Source organism: Micromys minutus, assembly GCF_963924665.1.
Source record: "Micromys minutus genome assembly, chromosome: 6".
NCBI lineage: Eukaryota > Metazoa > Chordata > Mammalia > Rodentia > Muridae > Micromys > Micromys minutus.
This window is the reverse complement of record NC_137975.1, coordinates 12,562,139-12,579,670: the sequence shown is the minus strand read 5'-3', so window position 1 is coordinate 12,579,670 and position 17,532 is coordinate 12,562,139. Positions and strand designations below refer to the sequence as shown.

The 17,532-nt window shown below is 48.3% G+C and overlaps 1 protein-coding gene across 1 annotated transcript; it reads left to right on the top strand.

The window, feature by feature from the left end:
* Positions 1-75: 75 nt before the first annotated feature.
* Positions 76-7,658, top strand: DBI (diazepam binding inhibitor, acyl-CoA binding protein). Its single transcript, XM_080918196.1, has 4 exons — positions 76-192; positions 1,141-1,258; positions 4,582-4,644; positions 7,424-7,658. The coding sequence occupies exons 1-4, from the start codon at positions 184-186 to the stop codon at positions 7,495-7,497; spliced, it is 264 nt and encodes an 87-aa protein (XP_080774322.1). The 5' UTR covers positions 76-183; the 3' UTR covers positions 7,498-7,658.
* Positions 7,659-17,532: the final 9,874 nt, after the last annotated feature.

Sequence of the window (17,532 nt, the reverse complement as noted above, 5' to 3'; positions counted from 1 at the left end):
CCTTGGATGGACACGCCCCCGAAAACAGATCCGACTTCTGATTGGCTGCTGCCGCTCGCCCGAGCTCAGTTGGAACGCGGGGGGGTGTGCTTTTAAAGGCGTCTGCCTGAACGCTCTGGAACGTGATTGCTGCCTCTTCTGAGCTTGCTCCCGCGCTTTCGACATCCAGGTCACCTCGCCAGTATGTCTCAGGTACTGCGCGTGCCCTGACGGGTTGCTAAGATGCAATGGGTTTGGGGGCATCAGCCCGCAGGAATCCCGCGGGGTCTCTTCCTCCGATACCCCGCAGCTGTTCTGGGATCCGAGCCCAGCTCACAGCCTGGGGAGCGAAACTTTTTCCCTTGCAGATTTCTGAAACTGCCACCCACGCCGGAACTGCTAAGAGAGTTGCGGGTGGGCTGGACTCCTGGGTGAAGCAGGCACAGGGTCCTCGAAAGAAAGATGGGGCGTAAGGGGCATGAAGGACAGGGAAGATTAAATCTCATACTGGGAAGAACAGAAAGGGATAGAGGGACACTCATGGAAACCCTGGCTGAAGAGCCTGGAGGTCGGGAAAAGTCTTGTGCTTGGTATGCCCCTGTACAGAAGAGATGCGAGTAAGTGAGGTGGCCCAGAAACCTTTTCCTTCCCTCCAGTGGAGACCACTACCTTGGACTGAGCCCGGTAGGGCGATCTCTGGCTCCTCCCACTTGCCTCTCCCTAATCTGGGCACTGGGACAGAGGTCAACGCTGAACTCAAGGCCCCAGTAGGAAGGGACCAGCTGGCTCCCGACCCTGGATAACACCGCATTCGTATCCTGAACCCTGGTTGACTGTTTGGATCACGCCACCTTTCCCCTTACCGCCCAGTCAATCTCCGCTGATCATAGGTCGGGGCTTTGCTGGATCTAGGCCAGTGGTGGCCCAAGCAGTTAGCTGGGCACAAAAATTCTCAAGGGCATGTACTTTCACTGTGAGCCAAGTCTATTCCCAGTACTTGACACAGTGCTTGCTGTAGCTGCATGAGTGGACAGGTGGGCCTTTAGAGAATCTTGACAAGAAGGAGGAGTTTGGGAGGAGTACTGCTATCCATCTTCCCATCCATCCCTGGACCTCTCCCACTCAGACATCCTGCATCCCGTTCCTCTCCCTCTCTCATAGGCCGAATTCAACAAAGCTGCTGAAGAGGTGAAGCACCTCAAGACCCAGCCAACTGATGAAGAGATGTTGTTCATCTACAGTCATTTCAAACAAGCTACTGTGGGGGATGTAAATACAGGTATGCCCAGCTTCTCATCAGAGCCGGCCAAGTTGGCTCGGCAGCCCAGGAGTCTGAGAACTTCCCTTTCCAACTGCCAGAGGCATGATGGTTCAGATAGGGTGTGATGATAGAACAGCGGTGTCAAGACTCTAAGCTGGGAGACAGTCACCTGCAGAGACCATCTCCCTCAAGTCTTAGTGACCCTGGGAGCAGACTCAGTGGGTTTAGAAGAACTTTACTCATTATCTCGGCATCTACTATGAGGGAAGCAAAGGCCCCAGAGAGGAAGCTTGCTTAAGCCCTGTTGCTCAGCTGTAGCTTTCTTGAGCCTACCGTTTCTATCAGATGAACAGGGTCACGGAGCGCTTGGCAGCCTTCCCAGGCCTAATAGATGAGCAGGGACATATCTGGTACCCTGGGGCAAGTCGGAAGTTCTGCTGGCCCAAGTCTGCACTAGCCAGATGACTTTTCTCCATATCCAAAAGGCTTGGGCAGATTTTTCATTAATGTTTTTTCTTAAACCTGAGTTTTAGTGCTTAAATCTAAGCTCTTTGCATTTTTTACTTTTGAGAGAGGATCTCCCCCTGGTTTGGAGCTTGCCAAGTAGTCTAGGTTGGTGTCTGTCTCTGCTTCTCCAGCACTGGCATTATAAACACAGGCTGCCTTTTATCCCCCACCTCCACATGATCCCCCTCAAACTCAGATTCTTATACTTTACTGGCTGACCCCTCTCCTCTCTCTCCAACCCCTTGGTATAGATTTTGAAACTGCTATGGATTACCTTGGTCTTTTCTGCTGGCTGCCTTGGGCAGTGGCTCTATTCTAAGTTAGCAGCACAGTGTATTCTAGCAAGGACTCATGACAGCACAGAAGGAAATATATGCCTCAGCCACCCACCAAGCATGGCCTCCAATTCCACTGGAGCTGGAGTAGCCAGCTGGCCAAGCAGGTCAGAGATCTGAGGGCCTATAAACATCCGGGAAGGAGAAGGTGGTGGGAAGGGATCCGGGAGGCTTGGCTGCTTTCTGCTAGATAGTATGTTCTCAGAGCCTGGCCTCTGGACAAGCTATGGGTGCTTGCTAGCCTAATGAGCATCAAGAGACTACCTTGGAACCCACCTCTGCCTGACCAGGGAACTGGTTTAGTTTGGTTTTGGGCTATACTGGTTCAATACAGCAAAGACTAGCCACACGTGGCTATATGGGTTTTAGCTGAAAATGGCTCAACCTAAGTAATGCCAAAGCCCAGTCTGTAGCTACATGTGCTGTGTTTCAAGGGCTCAGTGGCCACAGGGGGCTTCTAAATTAAATGTTGCAGGGACCGGTGAAATGGCTAACGGGGAAAGGCTTTTGCTGCCAAGCCTGACTGTCAAAAGGACCTGTTTGGTGAAAGGGGAGGACTGATTCCCCAGAGTTTCCCTCTGACTTCCACACCTGCACAGCCGCGTGCACGCATATGCGCCTTAGCGTATACGTTAATTAACGCTACAAATGCACATTTCCATCTGGGGAGAACAGACTGGCAGGGAGTCTTCCTCTGGGGTTCTGAGGGTTCCTTTGCAGACATGGTCTTCCTGTGAGGTTCCTAGAACTTTTTCTCAGACTCAGTGCCCCAAGCTGTACTCTCTGCAGGTTCTGCTCCTAGCAATGAAATTGTCCCTGCGAAACAGTGATGGAAGGGCTTTCCAGAGGCTGGTGCTCTGGACGCAGCCAGGTCCTCAGATAAAGCCTCTAGGAATCATTGAGGAGTCATTGAGGCAGTGTGTGAAAATAGGGTGAGACTATAAAGGCAATTGCAGGCCAGAACACCAGAGCCCCCCAGAGGTGGTATTGCAGCCCAAAGGGGGAGCCGGAAGTGGGGTGGGGTGGGGAGAGAGCCTAATAGTATCTCTTTTCAGAGTTCTTAGGTTTGTTGTTCTTTTCATTTTGTGGGCATTGCTGTGTTGCCTGCATGTCTATCTGTGAGAGTTATCAGCTCCCCTGGAACTGCACTTAAAATTGAGAGCTGCCGTGTGGGTGCTGGGAATCGAACCTAGGCTGTCTGAAAGAGCCTCCCCCACCCCCTATTTTGTTTAAGACAGAGTCTCATATAGCTGAGGCTGGCCCATATTCACTACATAACAAAAATTAACATTGAATTTCAGATCCTCCTCCGTCTACCTTACCGATGTGAATTACCACGCCCAATCTATCTGGTGCTGGTGCTCAGACCCAGGGTTTGGGACATGCTAGGCAAGCGTTCTGCCAACTCAGCCACATCCCTGGCCCTTTATTACTTAATAGTTTTCTATTTTGAAACAGAATCTCACTAAGCCACTCATTCTGGCTTTAAACCCTGTAGGCCACGCCTTGAACTTTCCCTCCTCCTGCCCCGGAGGCCCCCGGTGGGGCTGGCATCACGGGTGTGAACACTGTGCCTGCCTGTGTTCTTTTATTGCATTATATTTGATTTTTTGGGGGGCAAATCCTCACGTAGTCTGGGCTGGCCTCCAGCCCACTGTGTAGCCCAGATGACTTTAAATTCTTGATCCTCCTGCCTCTGCTTCCTGAAGTGCTGGGGTTATAGGTGTGTGTCACCGTTCCCTGCTCATATATGCTGAAGCCCACCAGAACTCTACATGCAAGGACAGCTTCCGCCAACTGAGCTTCATCCCCAGCTCCAGGGAAGAGTCCATTCGGTTTTTTAAAGTGAATCATTGGGTTTTAAACCTTTAACTTTACAGTTCAGAAAAACCTAAGGACATTTTTTTTTTTTATCCTGTCTTCTCTCAATTTTTTTTTTTTCACAATAGAACCCACCGTGTGAGCCACTAGGAGTTTTTAAAACCATGATAAGGATGCTGGAGTGTAGCTCTCCACTGTTGGCTTCTGGCTGGGCTGGGAGAGGGGAAAAACTCGGTTTTCTTTTAAGGGGCAGCACACTGGGAGTTTGGCCATGTTCCTGGGAGTACCCAGGCAACACAAATTGGACTTGGTGGGGTTTTTTTGTTTTGTTTTAGGTTTTTTTTTTTTTTTTTTTTTTTGGAGAAGGGGTTAGAAGAGGGGGAACTGGAAGGACTGGGAAGTGTAGTTGGGATTCATGATAATAATAAAATAATTTTATAAAAAATGTCTTGGCGTCACAGGGTAGTGGCATACTCCTTTAAAATCCCAGCACTCTGGAGGCAAAGGCAGGTAGATCTCTGTGAGTTCAAGGCCAGTCTGGTCTACAGAGTGAGTTCCAGGACAGCCGAGGCTACACAGAAAAATCCTGTCTCGAAAAACAATAACAAAGTCTTGGCTTTGGTGGGAATAAGTTGAAAGTTCTCGAACGTAACAGTGTCTGCCCTTCCTTTGGTGCAGATCGGCCGGGGATGTTGGACCTCAAGGGCAAAGCCAAGTGGGATGCGTGGAACAAGCTGAAAGGTAACACATTTAGATCAGCTGTGTGAGGCTGGGCACTGAAGACTCCCTTGGAGATGGGGGAGGGTAAAGGTCATGAGGCACATCTTGGAAGCCAGCCTAGCTCACCCTCACACAGAGAAAACTAGGTCATATCCTTTCTTTCCCCTCCAAATGTTGCTGATAACTTTTCCAAGAGCTCTGTCTCTGGGCATAGACGTTGTCTGGAGGGAAAGAGCCAGGGGATCAGGCCACTGAGAAACAGGCTGGGGAGTGATATCGTTGCCATGGTCTTTGAATGTGTCCAGTTAGAGTTTTCTCCTCACCTCTATCTCCCCAACAAGGCCAGGCAGTGACCCCTTAGTCGAGTGGCCTTCCCCAGTTCCCTTTCAACAAGAAGAGCGCATAAAAAAGGAGGATGAGGTAATTCATGGGCAGTGAATGGAACTATTATTTGCTAAAACACAGTTAATCAAGAAGTATCCAGGATCCACTAAATCACGTGTTCCCATGGCAGCAAGCCCCGAAAGCTGGCACCAAAGCCGTTGGCAGCTTTCGGACGCTTGCTAGCCAGTTGCTGAATAAGCCTTCTGTCCTCTCACAAGGGAGAAAGGCATGAACTCAGGAAGGGCCCCAGCACAGTAAAATGCACTAGCTAGCGGGGCATGCAAGCCTGGCTGTTCTTTTTCCACACAATTCTCAGGTCCCCGGGTATCTAGTACTTCACAATAAGCTCTCAGTCCTGAGGACTTCTTGTTTCCCTAGGGGAATCTAGGAACCGAGTATGTCCCTTGGGGTAAATTCATGGTCCCTTGTGCCATGACAAGGAGACAAAGATTTGCTCTATCCCTCTCCAAGAACCAGCTGCTTTTTGCTCAGTCTTTAGCCCTTCTCACAGCTTCTCTCTGAGGGGAAGAGGGCGGCTGGCTTAGCTTCTTCACAGCCAACAGTACAGCTGTGGGAGTTAAGTCCAAAACAGTTGTCCGTAGACTAAAGCCAAACATGAGATTATTAGCACCAGAAAAATCCCTGCAGGGACACTTTCCTGCTTGTCCCGAAGGCTGAGGCCCATGCTGCCTGCTGCCCTACTTTCATGGGTGATGCAGGAGCTTGGTCTATGATATATCAGAACCCATGCCCTGGAGTGCCTTGCATCCAGTCCTCAGGCCATCTCTGAGATGTGAGAGAGCTGTACTAAACAAGTAAGAAACAACCTTCTAATATTTAACTGGGATCACAGCAGGTATATCTAACCTGTGGTCAGACACATGTACAATCTTAGAGGATTAGTCCATAACTATTGTGGGAGAAAGCAGACAGGCATAATGCTGTAATGTCAGAAGCTTAGATATCTGGGACTAGGGAGATTGCTCAGTCGGCAAGTGCCTGTCGTGTAAGTACAAGGACCTGAGTAGAAGCACAGCAGCAGGCATCTATAACCTGGAAGGGCAGATTGAACCTCTGAGCCAATCCATGAGCTCCAGGTTCAGTGAGAAATCTTGTCTCATAAAATAAAATGGAGGGTCTGGTGAGATGGCTCAGAGGGTACAGGTGCCACCAAACCAAACAACTTGAGTTGGATCCCCAGAGCCCACATGGAAATCAGTTCCCACAAGTTGCCTTGTGACATCTACCCATGCAGTAGTATGTATATGCCCCCCTTTCTCCTGTCTTAGTTACTATTCTCTTGCTGTGAAGAGACACCATGACCAAGGCAACTCTGCTTGCTTAAAGTTTTAGCAGGTAGTCTATGATTATCATGGCAGAAAACAGACATGATGTTAGAGTAGTAGGCTGAGACCTTTATATCCTGAGCCACAGGCAGTAGATAGAGACTCAGCCTGACATCAGCTTTTCAAACTTTAAATCCCACCTCCAGTGGCATACCTCCTTCGATAAGGCCACACCTCCCTATCCTTCTCAAACAGTTCCACTAACTGGGAACCAAGCATTCAAACTATTCTAGTTCAGATCACCACCACCACCACCCCCCCCTTGCAAAATAAATTTTTTTTTTTTAAATAGGTAAGGTGGGCCTGGAGAGATAGTAGATTAGGAGCACTTGTTGCTCTTACAAAGGACTTGGATTTGGTTCCCAGAACTCACAAGTGACTCACAACTGCCTATAATTCCAGTTCTAAGAGAACTGACACCCTCATTACACTTCCACAGGTACCTGGATGCATTTGGTACATATGCATACTAATTGTCTAGGGTTCTATTGCCGTTTGAGACACCATGACCAAGGCAACTCTTACAAAGAGAACATTTAACTGGGGCTGGCTTACAGCTTCAGAGATTAGTCCATTATTGTCATGGCAGGAAACATGTGGTCAGTGCTGCAGGAAACGAGAGTTCTACATCTTGATCCACAGGCACCAAAAGGAGACTGTCGCACTAGGCATTGCTTGAGCATAGGAATTCTCAAAGCCTGTCCCCATAGTAACACACTTCCTCCAACAAGGCCACTCCTTTTAATAGTGCCACTCCCCATGGGCCAAACATTCATACACATGAGGCTATGGAAGCCGTACCTATTCAGACCACCACATTAATTAACAAATAAGTAAATAGTCTTTTTTTTAAGTAAATAAAGTAGAGAGTGAGAATAGAAGACACTTGACGTGTAACTCTTACCACCACATTGCACACACATGCACATTTGCTGACAGACACACATATATTGCTTCCACTGTAAAATACGCACACACAATACGCACACACAAGGCTGGACACCCCTGCCAGCCCGATGCCTTTCTAGCATACAGCCTCCCTGATGTGTATTCCTACCAATTCCTTCCAGGGACTTCCAAGGAAAGTGCCATGAAGACCTATGTGGAAAAGGTAGAAGAGCTAAAGAAGAAATATGGAGTGTAAATGACCAGATTTGGTGGCCAACCACAAGTGTGATGTAATGCCTTGGTTTTTTTCTAATGTAGAGGATATGGCTCTGATACATTAGGGCCGGAGTTAACTACTGCTCCACCTCCCTGTGGAGTTTTTACCTGCAATCAATTAAAAGTACGTTTGTTACTCTATGCCTGGGTTAGTCTATTGTGTGTGTGTGTGTGTGTGTGTGTGTGTACGTGTATTTAATTTTTATTACATTTAAATGTACTTTGTGTTCAGGTGGGTGAAGTACAACAGAACACGTGCAGATCAGAGGAAAATTTGCCAGAGCAAGTTTGTAGGTCCAATGGATCGAACTCAGGTTATCATGTGTTTTCACCACTGAGCCATTTCGCCAGCCCATCATCAGGGTTCTTGAAATAACTTCCCTTCCTCTAATCTCTCATCTCTCCTTCCTTCCAGTGATGTGCTTTGGGGCTGGGGGTGTAGCTCAGTTTGGTAGAGTGCCTGCCTAGCATGCACAGATCCCTGGGTTCAATTCCCCAACACTGCGTAAAACAGTCGGGAGTGCTTGTACACCCTTGTGATTCCAGCACCCAGGAGGTAGATTCAGGCCGTCTCTTGGTGACAGCAAATTTAAGATTAGCCTGGGCTACTCGAGACCCTGTGTGATAAAAGTAAATGAAAATGGAAGATGTGTTCTTCAAATGCTTCTTCCCTTTCTCTGCCGGCGTGGGATGGAAGGGAATGCTCACCCGCCTTCCCAGGTGTGCACAGCCACAGTGAAGGAAGTACTCGGTTATGGAAGTAGCCTTTCTTCCTCCTGCTTCCTCTCTCCTCAGATCAGGCGAGTTAGCTGAGACCTGAACCTACAGATGCTGGACGAGCCCCATCTCCGGGGCCACCCTCAGGTTCCGAGGAAGGCAGGATTGACTGTGAGCTTTGTCTGGATTCGGAGCAATTGAGCAAGAGTGGAAGCACCCTTGGGAACAGTATGCCCTGGGCTGAGGTCTCCCAGGGTGCCTTTCGAAGCTGAGCTACAGTCCAGGCAGGGAAGCTGTTCACCAGGGACTTCCTGGGTGGGAAGAAGGGAGAGCGGGGCTTGGGGTGGCCACAGAAAAGTATGGCTGGGTTTTGCCAGGATTGCTGTTGGAAAGAAAAGGGACAGCAGGTGATTGCATGCTCCAGGTGGGTCCCTGCTGTAGCCCTGAACATCCTGTGGTGCTTTTCCCATTTCATGGGTGCCGATGTTGAGGCTCAAAGGAACTCAACAACCCTCCAAGGGCAAGTAGCTCTCTAGGCTCTCCTCCTCCTCCTCCAGAGCCCCCCATTGCCACAGTTCAGCCTCACCCCCAGAACAGTGAGGCCTGAGAGGAGTGGTTCACCCAGGCTGGGAAATAAACAGAAACAAAACAGCTTTTAAATGCAGCTCTTTACCCTGGTGCCAAAGCCTGAAGGAGGGCAGGAAGGAGGTGAGCTGCTGCCTTCGCGCTTGGGTATGGCACCTTCTGTACACAGGATGGGAGAGAGCCGGCTTGAAAGTGTGGAATTCTGTTCTAGGTGGTGGGAACACAAGTGCCATCTGAGGGCCGAGGAGATGGCACTGTCTGTGTGTGTTTATAAAATAAAAGGGGGAGGGATATGTTCTGTGGAGGTGTGATGAGGAATGGGGGGAGGGGTGCTTTGGTGGGCCCACACTGAGTCATCCCTTCCCCCTGAGGGACCAGCCATAGTATAGAATAGTTTATTCAGGGCATGGGGAGGGGAGTTAAGAGGGTAGTGGGAGCAGAGAAAGGCAGAGACAGGAGTAGAGAAGTAGAGGCCGGCCATAAGCACCTGAAAGGGGGAGAAGGGGATGGGGAGAGGGGAAAACGGAAGGCAAGAGCAAGAGAGTGAGGAGGGGGCAAGCAGCCCCTTTTATAGGGTCAGGCGTACATGGCTATTGCCAGGTAACTGTGGGGCGGAGCTTAGATAGAATGCTAACACATAGGACCTGAGTTCAGTTCCAAAGCCCTTAAAATGCTGGGTGTGACAGTGTGCACTTATAATCCCAGCACCAGGGACACAGAAGTAGGCAAATCCCTGGGGCTCTCTAGGATCCAGCCTAGCCTACCTGGCGAGTTTCAGGCCAGTGAGAGCCTGTCTTTTAAACAAGGTGGACAAGGGAGGTGACTCAGCAGTTAGGAACAGTTGCTAGTTCTACAGAGGGCCCAGAATGGCTTATACTCCATTTCGTAGGAGACCCAACACGCTCTTAGGACTTCTGTGGTCACCAAGCATGCATATGGTACACAGACAGATAAAACACTCATACAAAATGTTTTCTAAGGTGGATGGTGCCTGAGCAATGACATTCAAAGCTATTCTCTGGCTTACATGCACACACACACACACACACACACACACACACACTAAGTCTAAGTGAGTGGGGGATTGCTTTAACACAGCAAGAGGCTAAGATTACAAATCCACCCGTGTACCCATAGGATGTGACAGGGTTGTGTATGAGGAACTTTGCTTTTGCTGGTTGTTAGTGTAATGCATGTTTGAGGCAGGGCTCCTACTGTCTTGTTCTTCCCTACCTAGCTCATCGCACTGAGGTTGTCAAGAACACTCAACCATTTGCTTGCTCTGTTATTGGCTGCCCTGAAAGTCAATCGGCTGGAGACACTGCTGGAAAGAGGGTACACTAAAGAGTCAGGCAGGGTGGTGCACACCTGGTGTCCCAGTTGCCTTGGAAACTGACATGGGAGGATCACACATTAGAGACCAGCTTGGGCAAGGTCTTGTGCTCGCCGTAAGGCCTGGCCAGACAGCACAGAGCTCACTAAGCTCCCAGTCTTATGGGTGAAAACCAAATTCTACCTCTCTCCCTTCGAAGACACAACCCTGTGTGTTTTAACACTCCGGTCCCACTGGCTCCCCTAGACCCTTATCTTGAGCCTGTTATTTCAGCCTGTCTGCAGTGATATCGTCCTGAAGACCTTATCACCAGTGTGTTTCCCTGGAGCCTGATTCCTTAATCTTTATAGGAGATGTCATTTATATCTTAAAGGGCTGTGATGTAGTCGTGCCTTAAGCTTTGTGGACGTGAGGTTGAGTTAATTATCAGGAAACATTTTTCCAAATTGTGCTGGGCCTAAGTATACCTAAAATAAACTACCTGGAATTAGACTATTGAGGTTTGAACCAACACTGACTACGGACGGAGTCCTGTTGAACCAAATTTCCTTCTCATCTCTCCCGGATGGACACCACCGGCCGTGATATTTGCAGAGACACCTCTCTCAGTACTTCTCAGAACAAATCCACAACAAAATACACTAAGGGTGAATCTCAACAGTAGCTGGTAAGTTCAGCATGGAAAAAGATGGAGCGAGGCAGGCAGAAAACTAAGGGGGATACCCTACGTGACAGCCAAATGTCCTTCTCCATCCAGACTTGGCTCAAGGCTCAATTCAGCAAGACTTCCCTGCAGGGTGGCAGTGAAACCTTCCTAAGACTGTGAGGGGCTTCCAGAATGGAGCTGACACCATGAAGATCCCTTTATGGAGAGCTTGTCTCCCAACAGCTTTGAACTCCAACCACTAGCAACCTCCAGTCTATAGTCGTGGGAACCCAGGAGGCCTTCATCTGGAGCTGATGGTCACTCAGCTGCATGACTGGATAAGGAACACAGTGGAGCCGGCTGGCTTGCTTGTGGCTCATGAGAGGCAGAGGGGCCTGCAGGGCACCATGTCCTCACTTTTCCTGGTAAGGAAGCCTTCAGGCCTGACTTTCTGGCTCCAAGACAGCCTTTCTACCATGTGACAATACTCTCTGGGTGTGGGAAGGGACCATTCTGTGCAAATGAGAAGTCGGTGGCTTTAGGCTACTTCTTTGGTGGCCTCAGTCAGTGGCCTTTGCTTACTGAGTATTTGATAGGGCTGTCATTCTCGGTCCTCATTTCTGTCTTTGCAGATCACCCCACAGTCTTTGGTGTGGAAAGTACATCTCATTATGGCAAACTTGTTCTTGGGAAAGACATTGCACAGGTACCTAAGGACACTCACTGAGTATCGAACTGTACTCACACTGTTCTTTCCTTTATGTACATACCTGTGGCTTAATTTATGAAATATGCACATCAAAATTAACAATAACTAGCAAAATAGAAAGATACAACCATATACCAGTTGGCTGAAAACATAAGTTGCTTACTTGTGGAATTTTCCACCCCAACTCTACCCTGTGGTGGGCGGAGCCAGGGGGTAGCCCCGTTGCCCTAGTCTGTCTCCATGTTATATTTTGAGACAGGGTCTCTCTGTAAATCTGGAATTTACCTTTTCCCACTAAACTGGCTGACCAGTAATTCCCCAAATCCACCTGTCTCTGCTTCTGAGCACTGCCACACGGGGTTTTTCATGTGCATTCTTGTGCTGGGCAGCAAGCAGTTCATTCACTGAACCTTCCCTTTTGAAAATGATTTAAATCTCTGTTTATTTGTTGTATGCATACAAACATGTGAACACATGTGCATTTGTGTGTTCGTGCAGGCCCGGGTACACTTTGGCCACATGTAGGAGTCCAAAGAACCTTTGCCATGGTCACCTTTCACCTTGTTTGGGACAGTGTTTCTTTTGTTCCTTCTCTACTGTGTCGGCCAGACTAGGTGGCCCTCGGGCCTCTGGGGACTCTGCGTCTGCATCTCCTCTCTCTGTGAGTGCTGGGATTACAGGCACACTACCCTGACTTTTGCGACACTACTAGGGTCAAACTCAGGTCCCCAATAAGCATTTTTACCGACTCTTCATCTCTCCTGCAGTAAGAGAGGCACCGTGCTAAGCTGCCTTCTCAGCACATTTTTCCTGTATTTGAGATGATCTCACTCCGTAGCCTGGGCTGGCCTCAAACTCAGGATCTTCCTGTCCCAGCCTCCCGAGTAGCTGGATTACAGATTTACACCACCAATGCCCCATCCCTATTCAGTACTTCTGGTCTTGTTTATCAAAGGTCATGAAACTACAGAAAGCAAAACACAGTTGGGGGTGGGGTGCTGTAGCATCTGGGGGTATAGGAGATTGGTGTGTTTGTTATCCAAATAAGGGGATTATGGTTTAGGTAAAAGCATTAGAAGGTCCTGCTTGTTCCCTCCAGTCATGTCCCCTCTCGTGACCACCAGCCACCCCTCTGCTCTGCATCTCCACTGAAGAGACGGGGAGGGGATGGGCAGGGTGGCAAGAATGACAATTTCTTGTGCTCCTTTGAGAAAGTCATGGGATCCATTCTGGAGAACATGATTGCAAAAGCAGTTCCCCATCTCCACCTGTAGGGGGTGCAGATAGACACTTTTTTCTTTTTTTTCTTTCTTTTTCTTTCTTTATTTCTTTCTTTTTTTCTTTTTTTTTAACAACTTTATTTTACAAAACAAAGATAAATGTACGGATTTTAAGCATTTTTTGCATAAAATTATACAATACATTTTTGTCAGTACTTTTTTTTCAGATTTTAAAATAATTTTTACATACAACTGTATGAATGTATTTTTTAGTCAGTACTTGATATTTTTAAAGGTTTGATAGTATGCATTGAAAACTTAATAGTTACAAGGAGCATAAAGTACATGTAAAACAAAATGTAACATGGAAATAGTCAAAGTTTTCTTGTATAAAGATTTTTTTGTTTTGTTTTGTTTTCTTTATTTCTTGGACTTCATACACTCTGTGAGTTGTTTCTGGGGCAGTGCGAGCCTCTGGGGTTAGCATCCCACTATCAGTGACTGCATATTATGTCTGTTCTTTTGTGACTGGGTTATCTCACTCAGGATGATCTTCTCTAGATGCAGCCATTTTCTTAAGAATTTGGTCAAGTCGTTGTTTCTGGTGGCTGTCTTTTTTTCTTTTAACCTGCTTTTTAAGGTGATTCCCAGGCCGAGGAAGGTTTTAGCTACCTGCTTACACCTAATACACGCACTCCTAAGAGCAGTCCTACTGGTTCCTCGGGAACATTTACCTGGTGTTCTGAGGTGTCAGCAGCACCTTCCCCTCGGGCTCTTCTGGGCTTCTGCAGTAACTTGGGTCCTGGCCTGGTGCCACAGCACTGTGCCTCAGCCTGGCAGAACTCCAGAACAAGCAAACGTGGGTTGTATAAACATGTCCTCTCTACAGAAAAGCGGTTCCACTATCCAGATGTCTGGGGACGAGCATCTCATAGAAACACGGAAATATCACTGAACAGCAACTCAGGGGTCTTCATTTCCGCAGCAACACAAGTTAACGAGACATGGGGCAAACCATGTCACCTCAGGGAGCCTCAGTTTCTGAGCTGGGGGCTGGAGGATGGGGGGAGATTAGCCGTAAGCAGGAAAACCCAAATTCAACTCCCCAGAGCCTATATAAAACTGGAGCAGGGACTGGAGAGATGGCTCAGCGGTCAAGAGCACTGACTGCTCTTCCAGAGGTCCTGAGTTCAATTCCCAGCAACCACACGATGGCTCACAAATATCTGTAATGAGATCTGATGCGCTCTTCTGGTGTGTCTGAAGACAGTGACAGTGTACTTATATACATAAAAATTAATAATAATAACTCGGACAGTAGCATGCCTCTGCAATACCAGTACCTCATACAGGAAAATGGGAGCAGAGACCCGAGGAAGTGCTCAAGCCAGCTAGTCTAGAGTACAAGATGAAAACCAGAGACTCTGTCCCCAAAATGGCGAATGGTTACTTACTACCTGAGGTTGTCCTCTGACCTCAACATGTGTCATGGCACCTGAACACACGTGCACACACACAAGCACACGCAAGGAGCCACAGACCAGAGAGATGGCTTAGCAATTAAAAGCACCCACAGGTGTTGCAGAAGACCCAAGTTTGCTTCCCATAATCCATGTCAGATGGCTCACAACCATATGTAATTCCACATCCAGGGGCTGGGGGACAGATATTTCTGGACTCTGGGCATCTACACTCACATGTTCATATCCACACACAGACACACGTTTTTTAAATAATGAGAATAAATACTTTTAAAGCGGCGCTAAGCGGGTTATTGTCCCACAAAAGCCACAGAAGGGCAAAGAGAAGCCAGAGGTGTGGCTGGGTTACTAAAGTCCAGTTGGAATATTGTAAATAGGGGGCTTTAAACAGCCAGGTGATTATAGGTGTGTAAATTACAGACACTGCAGTTAAGGATGAGCCCAGAGAGGTCACCGGTGAGGCAGGCTCTCCCAGGCCTTGGGGTTCTGTGTCAGGCAGTGTAGCTGAAGGGGACAGCGTCAGACTTTGCCTCTCTTCTTAGGCTAGTGCACAGCTCAAATGACTTCTGTGATTGCTTTTTCTGACATTTGAGGACTGCGATTGTGTGCAGATAGCCAAGTCATGGATGAAGAGAGGGTTGCTGTGGAGACTTCAAAGGTCGGATGGAGACCAGATCCACCTGGATTGAAGGTGCAGACCTAGCGCAGTGACCAGGGAACATTTGGAGGAGAGAGACAGGAGAAGAGTGTCCCCATAGGAGTGGGGACAGCTTAGGGCTGCACGGCTCCGGGGCACCCACAGTGAGAGCACGAATAGCGGCCGTGCCAGCTGAACCCAGGCCAGCCGGACAGAGCTGCCAGCAGCTGGACACCTGTGAGCTGGACACAGGTGAACCAGTGTGGTTCTGCGTGGGTGGGCCTACAGAGTGAGCTGGACAGCGGCACTGTGTTGGTTTCATTGGCAGCACCACACAATCTAGAACCACATGGCAAGAGAGTCTCGGTGAAGGATTTGTCTGGATTAGAGGTGGGCCTGTCTGAGGAGGTATATTCTGATTGTTTTAACTAACCTAGGAAGATGTGTCCACTGTAGGTGGCATCATTCTGTAGGCTGGGAGGCTGGATGCTGTAAGAGTAGAGAAGTGAGCTGAGCATCTGCGTGCACGCATTTATCGTTGCAGTCGGCTCTTTCCTGTGCATGCAGTGTGACTAACTGTTCAAGTTCCTGCTGCCTTGACTTTCCCTCAGTGGTGGACTGTAACCTGGGATTGTGAGCCAAATAAACCCTTCTCCCTTAAGTTGCTTCTGTCGAGAGTTTTATTACAGCAACAGGAAAAGTCGGACAAGCACCATCACCCCAAATGCTTGATGCAGATGTTCGACATTTCTGAAGTCTGCATCCCTTCCTGCTTTTCTTTCATAATGATATTCTTTTTCCCTCTTTTTATGGTGTGTGTGTGTGTGTGTGTGTGTGTGTGTGTGTGTGACATTCCAGTAAGCATCCATGTATATGCATGTGCTTGTGAAGGTCAGGGGTAACCTCTGGTATCTTTCTCAGCCACTCAACACCTTTTCAGAATCAGGGTCCCACACAGGTTCAGTGACACTAGCTGATCCTCCTGTCCCCACCTCTCCAGCACTGGGTAAAGAGCACATTCTACCATAACCAGCTTTTATTAGATGTAGATTTGGACAATGTAGCCCAGGGCCTCATGCTTGCACGACCCTGCTAAAAAATGGTTCCAGGAGGCTGCCCCTTGCCTGCCATAACTCGCAGACTTGGGTATACCACAAGTCCATAGAAGGAAGGAGGGAGAAAGAGCAAACAAGACCTTTTCAAAGTCCATGATCAGCAGAATAGTAGTCTCCCTAAAGATGTTTCTGTTCTTGTCCCCAGACTAAGAGTGCATATGGAAATGCAGTTATTAACTGACTAAGTTTTCAGAATAGTCCAGAAGAGCCCAATGTAGTCACAATTCGTGGAAGTGGCAAAGAAGGGGAAAAAAATCTGTTGAAGATACAACACGAGAAAATTCAGCCAGCTGCAGCTGTCTCTGAAGACAGAAGTCACAAGACAAGGCACAGGGAAGTTCCTAGAAACTAGCAACATCAAGGAAACCAATCCTCCTAGAGACGCCAGGAGGAAATCACCCTGTTGTTCTAAACATTCGCCCACTGGGACCCATGCAAACTTCCAACTTTGGAAGTGGTGGTGCATCTGTGTAGTCTCAACTTGGTGGGAGGTGGAGGCAGGAGGATCAGAAGCTCGAGGTTGTTCTTGGTTACATAGTGAGTTCAAGGTCAACCTGAGCTACATGAGACCCTGTCTCAAAAAAGATGGAGAACCTTAGTTATCTAACCCCATGAAACTAAAGTCTCTTAAAATTAGGATATTAAAATACAAACATTTTCTTGTCCACATGGTTCTGGAGTTAGCCCGTGACTCCGCTAGGGGCTCATGTTGCTGCCGTTAGGTGATCTTGGATCATGTCCAGGTTTCCCTGAGTTACCATGTCCACATTCACTAGGCTAATGGTTGGCTCTAGCAGTAGCCAGACACCTATCCATGTCCATTCATGTGGCTTAAGCTTTCTCACAGTGTGGTGGCTGAGTTCCTGTGCAGGATCCCCAGAGAGCCAAGCAACACCATTGTGTGTGGAGTGTAGGTGCATGTGAATGAATGTTCATGTCCACTTGTGTGCACATGTATGTAGAGGGCAGAGGCCAACTTCAGGTGTTCTTCTTCAGGCCACTGTCTACCTTGTATTTTGAGACAGGGTCTCTCCCTGGCCTGGAACGCAGTTGTTCAACTAGGATGGCTAGATAGCAACCCTCAATCACTTCTTCATCCCTGCCCTTCTCCCCAACTCTCTTAGTTAGGCTTTCTATTGCTGTGATTAAAAACACCATGACCAAAAGCAACTTGGGTAGTGTGGTGGTTTGAATATGCTTGGCCCAAGGAGTGGCACTGTTAGGAGGTGTGGCCTTGTTGGAGTGTGCATGGCCTTGTCGGAAAAAGTGTGTCACTGTGGGAGTGAGCAATGAGACTCTCCTCCTAACCACTTGGGAGACAGTCTTCTAGCAACCTTCAAATGAAGATATAGAACTCTCAGCTCCTCCTGCCATGCTCCCACCTTGAAGATAATGGACTGAACATCTGATCCTGTAAGCCAGCCCCAGTTAAATGTTGTCCTGATAAGAGTTGCCTTGGTCATGGTGTCTGTTTACAGCAGTAAAACCCTAACTAAGACAGGGAGGAAAGGGTTTATTTCACCTCACAGCTTATAATTCTATCACTGAGGGATGCCAGGACAGGAACTTGGG